We start from the raw sequence: 12,752 nt of genomic DNA on the forward strand, positions 1-12,752 counted from the left end.
GGGAATGAGGCCCCCCGATGTCGACTATGGATATTGCGTCCAGCTTGCCTCCATGATCCGTACGCCGTGGCCGGATGACATGGAAAGTAAGCTGTTGCCCCTGCAGCAGGCTCCCTCTCTCCACGCAGCTGATGAATCCAAAGCAACAGCAGAGACCGATACAGTTTGGCACCAGTGGCGTCACAGGAGTTGCCAGTCAGCACTGAACTCAAAGTAGGGCTGCCTTAGGGAATAGCTCTGGGTTTTTCCCTCAGGGTTATTCCCGAAGCCAGCGCTATGAGTGGGTATAGTCGCAAGGCAATGGAGATTTAAGATCAGAGCTTTCCTTCTGCTAGAGGAGCTACCAACTACAGCTATCGAGCCACATCTGCCCGGACAACAAGGAATATGTTAAGATTATCTATACCATTGTCTATTTAATGCCACGATGGGATATATTATACCTCTCTAATTCCCACAGATATTTACATGCTTTGTTGTCTGAGGATTGCCTTTAATTTTTTTTTTCTCTGCCCTTATTAATAACTCCAGGTCCAAGGGGTGAACCAGGTATTCGTGGTCCATCTGGGGTCCCAGGAGTACAAGGGCCTGTCGGGCCACCAGGTTAGTGGTTCCTGTGAAAGCAAAATACTGCAGAGGCTGCTACTCTGAGATAAAAACAAGAAGCTGCTAGAAATACTTGGCAAGTTGGGCAGTATCTATGGAGGGATAAGCAGAAAGAACATTTCAGGTCAATCATCAATGGTTTCTTTACAGTGCTCGAAGCTGAGCAGCCAATTTGTTATGTTTATTTGGTGCCTGAGCAAAAGAAAGTAGTAACGCTTATGCAAGTGAATAATTAAAACACATTTTCATTGAATTATAAATTGCTGTGGAAAGATAAAAAGGATTCTTCATCTTCCACTTATGTTCTCAATATTTATTGCTTATTTATTATTATTATTTATTTCTTTTTGTACTTGCACAGTTTCTTGTCTTTTGTACGCTGGTTGAACGCCCAAGTTGGTGTGGTCTTCCATTGTTAAGGTTATTATTCTATCATGGATTTATTGAGTATGCCTGCAAGAAAATAAATCTCTAAGTTCAAAAGTAAATTCATTATTGAAGTACATATATGTCACCATCTACAACCCTGAGATTGATTTTCTTAAAGGCATACTCAACAAAATCCATAATAGAATGATAACCATAACAGACTCAATGAAAAAGGTGCACACTGGTAGGACACTGGTAGAATTGGTGACATATACGTACTTCTATAATAAACTTACTTTTAACTTTAAAATGAAAAGACAAATCTGCTTTGTGTCCCTCGTACTGAGTTAGAAGGAGTTGGCCCTTGCACCTATCAATAAGTCCTTCTGAGCAAATCAGGTCTTTCCCATTTGATGAGAAAATCTGCAGATGCTGGAAATCCAAGCTTCACACACAAAATGCTGGAGGAGCTCAGCAGGCATGGAAAAGAACAAGAAGAAGACATTTCGGCCGAGGTCCTTTCCCATATGATACTGAGTGACCATGAAGGCAACTCTGGAGACATCATCATTGCAAATGCTGGATAGAATCGTAGTTTGTTCATTCGTTATGTGCAATGCCATATGATGTGGGTGATCGTGGTCTTTCCATGACCGTGATTGTTCTTTCCAAATTTTTCTACAGAAAATGACTTCTACAGAAGTCATTTGCCATTGCCGCCTTCTGGGCAGTGTCTTTACAAGGTGGGTGACCCTAGCCATTATCAATACACTTCAGAGATTGTCTGCCTGACGTCAGTGGTCACATAACCAGGACTTGTGATATGCACCAGCTGCTCATACGACCATCCACCACCTGCTCCCATGGCTTCACATGACCCTGATTGGGGGGGGCCAAGTGGGTGCTACACCTTACCCAAGGGTGACCTGCAGGCTAGCGGAGGGAAGGAGCGCCTTACACCTCCTTTGGTAGAGACATATCTCCACCCCGCCGCCCAGAATACTGGATCTTTTGCATCCTGTCGGTTTCCTAGTGTATCTGGCCATCTGATCAGCAGGAACTGCTGCAGACTTTAAACAGCAAGGTGACTGCTTCAATTGCAGCAGCCGAAGAACATCTCTCTTTTCTAGGTTGGTAAGTAACTACTGGATAAGATACTTGTCTCTTCCTCCCAGCTAGACAACTCTTCCCAGTCACCCAAAGTTGGCTTCTCAGTCTAGACCACAATCCCTCCCTGTCGAGACTGCACTCCAGCCCTTTTAGGCCGCTGCTCCTCCAATTTCAGGCTATCCTCTTCTCTGTCAAGAATTTCCCTCATAGAGTATGACAGCACAGAAACAGGCCCTTTAGTCCATCTAATCCATGCCAAACTATTATTCTGTCTAGATTCATCAACCTCCACCTGGACCACGGCCCTTGTAAACCTCCCATCTTAACCGAATTTCTCTTAGTCTGGGTCACTACCCATCCTAACTATTTCTAACCACTGTTTTCCTTCCTTTGGATCATTCAGTTTCCCAGATCCTCTTCAAGGTTTTTCTGAGGGCCAAAAATGGAAGCAGAGCAGTTAGTCATAAAATTGTCTTTTCCTTCTGAGTTTCCTAAGATCACCCACTGGGTGTCAGCAGCTGACATGTCGGCTGGTAGCTGGGTTGAAAGCTGAACAGAATGGATGCGTTGGGCCTCTTGTTTTGCACTGACTACATCTCAAAGCTTTATACTGTCTGTAGAGCGCCCGTAGCAAATAAAGTTCAAAGTAAATTTATTGTCAAAGTGCATATATGTCACCATATACAACCCTGAGATCCATTCTGCTCTGGGCAAACTCAGCCAATCTATAGAATAGTAACTATAACAGGATCAGTGAAAATCAACCAGAGTGCAGAAGACAACAAACTGTGAAAAAAAGGCAAATATAAAGAAGTAGTAATAAATATTGAGAACATGCGATAACGAGATAAAGACTCCTTGAAGTGAGATCATTGACTGCTGGAACATCTCAACGGATGGGCAAGTGTGTGCAGTTAACCCCTTTGTTCAAGAGCCTAATGGCTGAGGGGTAGTAACTGTTCTTGAACCTGGTGGTACAAGTCCTGAGGCTCTTGTACCGTCCACCTGAAGGCAGCCACAAGAAAGGGGCCTGGCCTGGTTAGTAGGGATCTCTGATGGTGGATGCTGCTTTCCCGCAACAGCGTAAATGTGCTCAATGGTTGGGACGGCTTTACTCATGATGTACGGGGCAAATCCACTTGAAAACTAACTAAAAGTCGCTGAGAGGCTAAGGGAGGGAGTATTGATTGAATTCCAAGTTGAGAAGTTGGCTTAATCCTGTATTGCAAACCAACAATAAAATCATTCAACTCTTCCATAATTCATGTAAAGCAAAAAGGAGCAAAATGAGTGTAATTGGATCAAATTCAAACAATGACAAGCAGTCAAACACAAGTGTAATTGGATTAAATTCAAATGCGACCGGAAAGTTAAAAATATGCGCTCCCTTGGCTCTCCCCCTCTCTACATGCCAAGCAGGTGAACAGGTGACCATTCATTCATTTTCACCACCCCCAAACTCACGTGACAAATTACCCTAACCCAGAGTGAGGATACACAACACAGACAGACAGTAAATGGCAACACACACAAAATGCTGGAGGAACTCAGCAGGCCAGGCAGCATCAACAGAAAGGAGTACAGTCAGCGTTTCAGGCCGAGACCCTTCAGCAGGACTGGAAAAAAAGATGAGGATTCAGAGTAAGAAAGTGGGGGGAAGGGAGGAAGAAATACAAGGTAGTAGGTGATAGGTGGAACCGGGAGGGAGAAGAAGGGAAGTAAGGAGCTGAGAAATCGATTGGTGAAAGACATAAAGGGTTGGAGAAGGGGGAATCTGATAGGAGAGGGTAGAAGGCCATGGGAGAAAGGGAAAGGGGAGGAGCACCAGAGGGAGGTGATGGGCAGGTAAGGAGATAAGGTGAGAAAGGGAAATGGGAATGGAAAATGGTGATGAGGAGGGACATTACCAGAAGTTCAAGAAATTGATGTTCATGCTATCATGTTGGAGCCACCCAGATGAAATATAAGGTGTTTCTCCTCTGACCTCATCGCAACAGTAGAGGAGGCCATGGACTGACATGTCGGAATGGGAATAGTATGTGGAATTAAAATGGGTGGCCATCGGGAGATCCCGCTTTTTCTGGCGAACGAAGCGTAGGTGCTCAGCAGAGCCATCTCCCAATCTGCACCAGGTCTCGCCGATATACAGGAGGCCAGACCGGGAGCACCAGATGCAGTAGGTGACCCCAACAGACTCACAGGTGAAGTGTCACCTCACCTGGAAGGACTCTTCGGGGCCCTGAACAGTAGTGAGGGAGGAGGTGTTGGGGCAGGTGTGGTACTTGTTCCACTTGCAAGGGTAAGTTCCAGGAGGGAGATCAGTGGAGAGGGACAAATGGACAAGGGAGTCGTGTAGGGAGTGATCACTGTGGAATGCAGAAGTAGGGGGAGGGAAAGGTGTGCCTCCATTTGAGGGGGAAGGCTTCCCTCCTTCACTATTCTCATTCCCATTTACCTCTCTTACCTCATCTCCTTACCTGTTCATCACCTCCCTCTGGTGCTCCTCCCCCTTCTCTTTCTTCCGTCTCCTTCTCTTTCTACCCTCTCCTAACATATTCCCCCTTCTCCAGCACTTTATCTCTTTCACGTACCAGCTTCCCAGCTCTTTACTTCACCCCTCCCCCTCTCCCGGTTTCACCTACCACCTTGTACTTCTTCCTCCCCTCCATCACCTGCTTGCTCTAACTTCTCATCTTTCTTTCTAGTTCTGAAGAAGGGTCTCAGCCCAAAACGTTGACTGTTTACTCATTTCCACATATGCTGCCTGACCTGCTGAGTTCCTCCAGCATTTTGTGTGTGTTGCTTTGGATTTCCAGCACCTGCAGATGTTTCCTTTTTTGTGATTAAACAATAAATAGAAACATGGATCTATTGCTCTCCCAGTTACTCTCTCAAAACTTTGGATTTGATCAGAAAGTTTTTCATTTTTCTTGCTTTACTCTCAACATGGGCTGCCCAGTCCCCCTTTTTTTTTCTTTTTTATTATTTTTTGTTTTTGTTTATAGAGAATAGTGGGTGTTTTTCCCTATATATAAAATCATGTTTTTTTGATCTTTTTTCTCTTTTTATGAAATGATAAGAGGAGTATTTTATTTTTTATTCTATACTATTAGATTAATACTATGTATGATCTTGAGAATATTTATTTTACCTTTTACATGTATTGTTATCAATATAGATATCTAAGATAATCCTCTTCCTGTTCATATATATGTACTTTTTTAAAATTAATAAAAGGATTGCGAAAGAACCAAAGAAAGAAACATGGCTCCTACAGTGCCTTTATCATGAAATGTGATATACAAGGGGAAAGTTTCTTCAAATTTTCTTTGAAAGGTGCAACTAAAAACATGGATTTTTTTTTTAATAACATAAAATGCAACTAAATGCTCTGGGAGAATTGTATCAGACCCAAAAAGGGATGGGGAGTGTTGGATTAGAAAACATTTCTTAACCAGGGCATGGTTGAAATTTTGAGTTCTCAGCTACAAACCATTGCTGAAGCAAGACACATAAATTCCTCCAAAAAGGGAATTCAGCAGTTGCCAGAAAAGCAGTGTAACTAACTGACTGCTGTCACATTCTGTGATCTTTTCCTCTTATTAGTCATGGTTCTTGTGCTTTGGGAACAAATGGCCACTTGGGCGCATAATGTTTTTAATTTTTGAAGCAAGGTTTGAGCTCATTCCAGCATTGTGCAACTCTTCAACAGATCCCTGCTGCCAGAAGGTTAATAAGTTCCTTGTCGAGATACTACGCTGTCTATTACTGGACAGTATCAGATTTTACTTATGAATTCATTCCTGGGATGTAGTCATTGCTGGAAAAGCTGATATTTATTGCCCATCCCTAATTGTCTTTCAGCCAAGGGTAATTAAGGGCTAACCACTTTGCTTTGCATCCATGTGCCAACTGGGCAAGGAGGCTAGGTTCCTTTTCTTAAACCTTATTACTGAACCAGACGGGTTTTCAGAACAATCTAGTGTTTCGAAGTCCAAAGCGCTTTTATTATCAAAGTATGCATACTATATACAATCTTGACATTTGTCTCCTTACAGGCAGCCACAAAACAAAGAAAACCCAAAAGAACCCATTTTTAAAAAAGAATATGAAACACCCAAATGCACACAAGGGGAAAAAAAAAACTGTGCGAACAGTAAAGTTAAGCAAATAGCATTCGGAACTGAAGTTTTATGAAAGACACGAGGCCAGGCGTCACTGTAGCTGGAGCAGGCCACAGCGTCAGTTCATTGCAGAGCTGAGTAAACATCGTGAGACCACGGGTGCAAAGCCAGATATCACTGCCATCTTTAGTGGTAGTGACTTTGCACTTCTTTAATAAATTAAATTTAAATTATCCAGACATCTGTTTATTCATGTATCGACTATGTCTATATTAATTTGCCCTGAGGAGCAGTCTTCCTGAACCACTGCAGTCCTTTTGAGGAAGGCCCTCACACAGCACTGATGGGAGGACATTTTAAGATTTAGGCCCAAGGACAATGAAGTTCCGGGTCAGAACTGTTTGTGGATTGGAAAGGAACCAGAAGGTGATATTTCTCCAACAGGACCACAGCCTTGCCGTAGGGTGTGGAGGCTTGTGTGCCTCAATGACCCAGAGAGCTATGTTGGCTGGAGTCAGGGCCTTGTGGTTTGACTCTTGGTAGGGTCACCCATGTCAAAGGTCAAAGGGTAGATGCCAGACTAAGAGCGGTCCACCAGACCTCCAGGTTCAGGGGTGCAGCTCAGGGCTAACAACCCTGACTGGTCAACAAACAATGTTATGGAAACAGCAGTGAAGGATCCTTCTATACAGACAGAGATGGAAGACCTTCATTGCTGGCCTAAACGCCAACAGGCAGTAAGTAAGTAAGAAGGTGCAATTACCTCAACATCTCTCTTAATCTAAGAGATTATGGGTTTGGGAGGTGTTGACGGCGTAGCCTGGCAGAGGACAGTCTGGAGATGGTATGTGCTGCAGACAGGTAGTGGCAGAGGGAATGGATGTGTGGAGAAGGGCTTAGGGTCCTTCTCTGGTCAGCTGCTTTGACCCCGATTGTGTTGAGCTGTTGAGAGTTGCTGGAGCTGGCTAGGTAAGTAGTGGATATGCCCTCACACTGCTAAACCTGCGCATAGGAGGGTCGCCTTGCAGCACACCGTGTCGCTGACCTGCCCTTGTAATAATGGTATTTATGCCACTGTGCCTCTCGAGTTTCTGGTCAGTGGTGATCACCAGGATGGGCGACTCAGTAACTGTTATGTTTTGTAACTAAAAAAACATTAAACTAATTCAAAGGAAGACACGGGAGTCCGAAACGTGGGTCGAACTTCAAGTTTACTTTAAGCGTGGCGCGCAAGTATCAAGTGGTAATGTGATGACATATGCAATTCACATATTTTTACATATAACCTGTAATTAATTATTTAAACAAATAACAATAAACTTAATCAAACAATATACAAGATTACCCATGCAAACAACAGGAATTCTGCAGATGCTGGAAATTCAAGCAACACACATCAAAGCTGCTGGTGTACACAGCAGACCAGGCAGCATCTCTAGGAAGAGGTACAGTCGACGTTTCAAGCCGAGACCCTTCGTCAGGACTAATTACCCAAATGTTACTGAAATACACAGCAGTAATACTACTGAATGTGATAGACAATTGGTTGGATTCTCTCTAGCTCTGTTTATTAGTGCCTGGCATTTTTGTTGAGCAGTGTTAGTCCAGATTATTAACAACATTTAAATTCTTGTCATGGTGGGAATTGAACTTCTAGATCACCAGCCTAGTAACTTAAGCACCGTGCCACCATCAGCAAGGCCTTGTCACGATGGTTGCTGGCAGAACGAGACGCAGATGGGGGGAATGGCTGGCTCTGTCAGGGTGAGTGCTGGCTATGGCTCAACCCCGCTGCGGAGGGACGGCAGACTCCCCGTGCAGAGGAGGAGACAGGAGGTTAGACCGAGGAATACCAGCAGAGCATCGGAGGCAAGATCGAGCGACACCGCGAGACAAATCATTCTTCACAAACGCAAGGACTCCGCTCCAGTGCTAAATGAGAGTCCCCTTTAAATAATCGCAAAATGCGGGAAACCCTTGCCAGCCCCCCCCCCCAGCATTCTTCTAAATTCCAGGGAGTACAGGCCCAAAGCTGCCAAACACTACTTAAATGTTAACCCCTTCATTCCCGGAATCATCCTCGTGAACGTCCTCTAGACTCTCTCCAATGACAGCACATCCTTTCCGAGATATGGAGCCCAAAACCGTTGACAAAAGTGCAGCCTGACTGCTGTCTTATAAAGGCTCAGCATTGATTTTATATTCTATTCCCCTTGAAATAAATGCCAACATAGAATGCTGCTCCTTCACCCCACATCCAGAGGAAACCCCACAGTTTGAGTATTTATACTTCATTGCAAAGTTTGGATTCAATTTCTTCAAAAATTTTGAAGGCCATCCCAGCATTATTTAACAATAGTCCAGGCTTCCATAAATTCCTATGTTGTGTTTATTTCTTATCAAATTTTTAGCATGTCAGCCAAAACAATCACATTGCAAATATTCTTGTAACAGAGTCTCGGTTATTAAGAACAGTTAACACTATGCACAGCATAGTACTTTGGTTTACTTTGGAATGCTCTGTCATGGAGAGAATGCTGATGATTTGAACGTTCTCCGTTGTTTATTTCATTCACAGTAAGTAGTTTTGGCGCTCTTTGCTCTCGTTCTAAGGAACTTTGTATTTGAATAAAAATACTGCTTCTTTAAAACTGCAGCTGTCACCTATAAGTTGTAACCAATGTTTAAAGGAAGTTTCATAACTTAACCATACATTAAATCAAAATAAAGAAGCCATTAAGTTTATTGTTCCATAACTTTTCCTCTGTGCAGGTGTTTATGAAGGAGTTAATTTTATACCCAAAACTTTGAAGTATCTCATTCATATTTTCCAAGTGCCTTCAGTGAAAATGTATTTCATCCAGACATTGATTTCTTTGGTGAGATTCAAAGTGCAAAATTAACACTGAAGGAAGATGTAGAAATTTAATCACAGACAAGACAATATCTGCAGATTCTGGAAATCCAAGCAACACACACAAAATGCTGGAGGAGCCCAGCAGTCCTACTGAAGGGTTTCGGCCCAAAACATTGACAGTCCTGCTGAAGGAATTCAGCCCGAAATGTCGACTGTACTCTTTTTCCATAGATGCTGCCTGGCCTGCTGAGTTCTTCCAGCATTTTGTGTGTGTTATAGAAATTTCACATTCTTTGAGGAAATTCTTTCAGTGAAAGTGTCCTGCTTTTGAAAGTAAAAATTGAAATTAAATTTGCCTGAAAGCTACTTTCTCCTCTTTCTCCCACTTCTCTCTTTAAGTTTTTGCTCCATATCAGTGTGAGCATGTGCAACATACTTTGCCCATAGATGCTATTACTGAAGAGGAAGTTCATCATACAATGCCTAAGCAGGGAACTAGATGATAAGGCGGTATCTCATTGAAACATATTAAATATTGAAAGGCCTAGATAGAGTGGATGTGGGGAGGATGTTTCCTATGTGGGGATGTCCAGGTCCACATGGCATACAGGGGACATCCACTTAGCACAGAGATGAGGAGAAATTGCTTTAGCCAGAGGGTGGTGAATCTGTGGAATTCATTGCTGCAGATGGCTGTGGAGGCCAAGTCATTGGATATATTTAAAGCAGATTAATCAGGGCATCAAAGGTTACGTGACGATGACAGGAGAATGGGATTGAGAGGGATAATAAATCAGCCATGTTGGAATGCTGGAGCAGACTTGATGGGCCGAAATGCCTAATTCTGCTCTTATGTCTTGTGCTCTTTACCAGAGTGTATCCAGTGGCATTTTCTGAAATGCCACTTGAAGTGGACTTCCTTCTAATAAATTGTGGAGAAGTAAGACCTTTTCAGACATGCTACAATATGCTTTCATTGTTAACGGTGTTATGTCCTTTGACCGGGGGAGTTATTTCACTGACACCACTGTGTTTCTGTGGGACAGGTGGGACTTTCCAGATGTCCCAATTAAAAGCAACACAGGACCCTCTCTGTTTAATTATGATGCATGTATATCTTAAATTGCCCGTTTGCCATAAAGTTATAGCGACATAGTGACTGACCTTCAGAGCTGTGTGGGTCAATTCTGGGTAGAGGGTTTGAGATTTGGGTCAGATATTGTGACACAGCTGTAGTAACAGGAAATTAAAGTGGTTTCTCGACAGTCTTTGCTCCCTCAGCCAGCTGACTCTCAAGAAAAGGTCCGTCTGCTGGGTCCTTGGTGTTCTGAGACATTGTGTGGTGTTAGTGATTTCCACCGCTTACTTAAGCTGCGAATGGCTTCAAATGGATCATCTGGCCCAATCACAGGCAGGAAAATGATACCTGGATAAATATTTTGTTGAAACAGGTGTAGCATGCATTGGTCAAAACAGATCAAAGAAAATTAATATTCCTTTCTTTTTTATTATTTTTCTTATAGCAATTTTTGCCACTCTGACCTTTTAATAAATCACTATAACTTTCCTGCTGATATAATTATCTCCTGTTGCCTGTGACATTCTGGGGGCAGTAGGGTGGACTGAATTAGAAGTTGTTTCCTTGCTTTGGTAACAAGAGAATCTTGCTTCATATTGATTCTTTTTTCTTGCAATAGACCATAAGACATTGGAGCAGAATTAGGCCATTCAGCCCGTCGAGTCGGCCGCACCATTTGATCATGGCTGATCTACTTCCCTCTCAACACCATTCTCCTGCCTTCTCCCTGTAACCTTTCACGCCTGGACTTACCAAAAATATATCATCCTCTGCTTTAAATACGTTCAATGACCTGGCCTCCACAGCTGCCTGTGGTAACGAATCCCACAGATTCTCCATCCTCTGGCTAAGCAGAAGCCGGCTGGTGGTGTAGTGGCATCTGCACCGGACTTCGAGGCGAGTGGTCCTGGGTTCGAATCCGGTCGGCCCTTTGCACGCTTTCCATCCGTGCTGGGTTGAGTGTCAAGCTAGCAACTCAGCCTCATAAAAAAACAGACAAATGCTAACAGAATGGCAAGGTTTCCAGCCGATATGCCACAAAGCGAAGAGAGAAATAACAAGACCTGGCTAAATAGTGAATGTATCTGTATCATGAGTGAGGTACAGAGACGTGGTGTGTACAAGTACAACGAGCCGTGAGTTTTCCCATTAAGGTGATCCAACCCTCCTGAACTGATTTTGCCATTAAATATGGAAAATGTTGGATCTGCGACCAATTAGGAGTCAGAACGTTTTACGTCCGCATATAAAGAGGAGTCTGTGATTCAGAAATACTTGCTCTGTGAGATCTGCCAGCATGAAGTTGTAATCGCACACTGCTGAACTCTCGTGGAGCATCTCCAAACAGAATACATTTGAAACATTTTTGTATCAGAAATACTTTATGGCAAAATGGGAGAAAAAGACACTTGAATGACTGACAGTTAATTCACTCCAAAAGCCAAGTATATGAGTACTGAGCAAAAGACTTAATAACATATTTATAGCTGGGGTTCCAAAGGCTTCTGCTCAGTACCGTAGTGATTTTATGTATTGCACTGTACTGCTGCTGCAAAAAAAAAACACAAATTTCATCACGTATGTGAGTGATCATAAATCTGATTCAGGTACGGGTCTCTAGAAACAGAGAAACATAGAAAATAGGTGCAGGAGTAGGCCATTCGGCCCTTCGAGCCTGCACCGCCATTCAGTATGATCATGGCTGATCATCCAACTCAGAACCCTGTACCAGCCTTCCCTCCATACTCCCTGATCCCTTTAGCCACAAGGGCCATATCTAACTCCCTCTTAAATATAGCTAATGAACTGGCCTCAACTGTTTCCTGTGGCAGAGAATTCCACAGATTCACCACTCTCTGTGTGAAGAAGTTTTTTCTAATCTCGGTCCTAAAAGGCTTCCCCTTTATCCTCAAACTGTGACCCCTCGTTCTGGACTTCCCCATCATCGGGAACAATCTTCCTGCATCTAGCCTGTCCAATCCCTTTAGGATTTTATACGTTTCAATCAGATCCCCCCTCAATCTTCTAAATTCCAACGAGTATAAGCCTAGTTCATCCAGTCTTTCATCATATGAAAGTCCTGCCATCCCAGGAATCAATCTGGTGAACCTTCTTTGTACTCCCTCTATGACAAGGATGCCTTTCCTCAGATTAGGGGACCAAAACTGCACACAATACTCCAGGTGTGGCCTCACCAAGGCCTTGTACAACTGCAGTAGTACCTCCCTGCTCCTGTACTCGAATCCTCTCGCTATAAATGCCAGCATACCATTCACCTTTTTCACCGCCTGCTGTACCTGCATGCTCACTTTCAATGACTGGTGTATAATGACACCCAGGTCTCATTGCACCTCCCCTTTTCCTAATCGGCCACCATTCAGATAATAATCTGTTTTCTTGTTTTTGCCACCAAAGTGGATAACTTCACATTTATCCACATTAAATTGCATCTGCCATGAATCTGCCCACTCACTTAACCTATCCAAGTCACCCCGCATCCTCTTAGCATCCTCCTCACAGCTAACACTGCCACCCAGCTTCGTGTCATCCGCAAACTTGGAGATGCTGCATTTAATTCCCTCATCCAAGTTATTAATATATATTGTAA

At 43.4% G+C, this 12,752-nt stretch overlaps 1 protein-coding gene across 2 annotated transcripts in view; it reads left to right on the top strand.

Annotated features, from left to right (window-relative positions):
• emid1 (EMI domain containing 1) overlaps nt 1-12,752 on the top strand; it is a 431,206-nt gene that overhangs the window by 338,204 nt on the left and 80,250 nt on the right. For both annotated transcript variants that reach the window (XM_072247702.1, XM_072247703.1), the window contains exon 7: nt 532-603. In XM_072247702.1, coding sequence (XP_072103803.1) covers nt 532-603 — 72 coding nt within the window. The remainder of the gene's footprint in view (nt 1-531; nt 604-12,752) is intronic.

The sequence above is a fragment of the Mobula birostris genome, chromosome 31 (genome assembly GCF_030028105.1).
Source record: "Mobula birostris isolate sMobBir1 chromosome 31, sMobBir1.hap1, whole genome shotgun sequence".
Classification (NCBI taxonomy): domain Eukaryota; kingdom Metazoa; phylum Chordata; class Chondrichthyes; order Myliobatiformes; family Myliobatidae; genus Mobula; species Mobula birostris.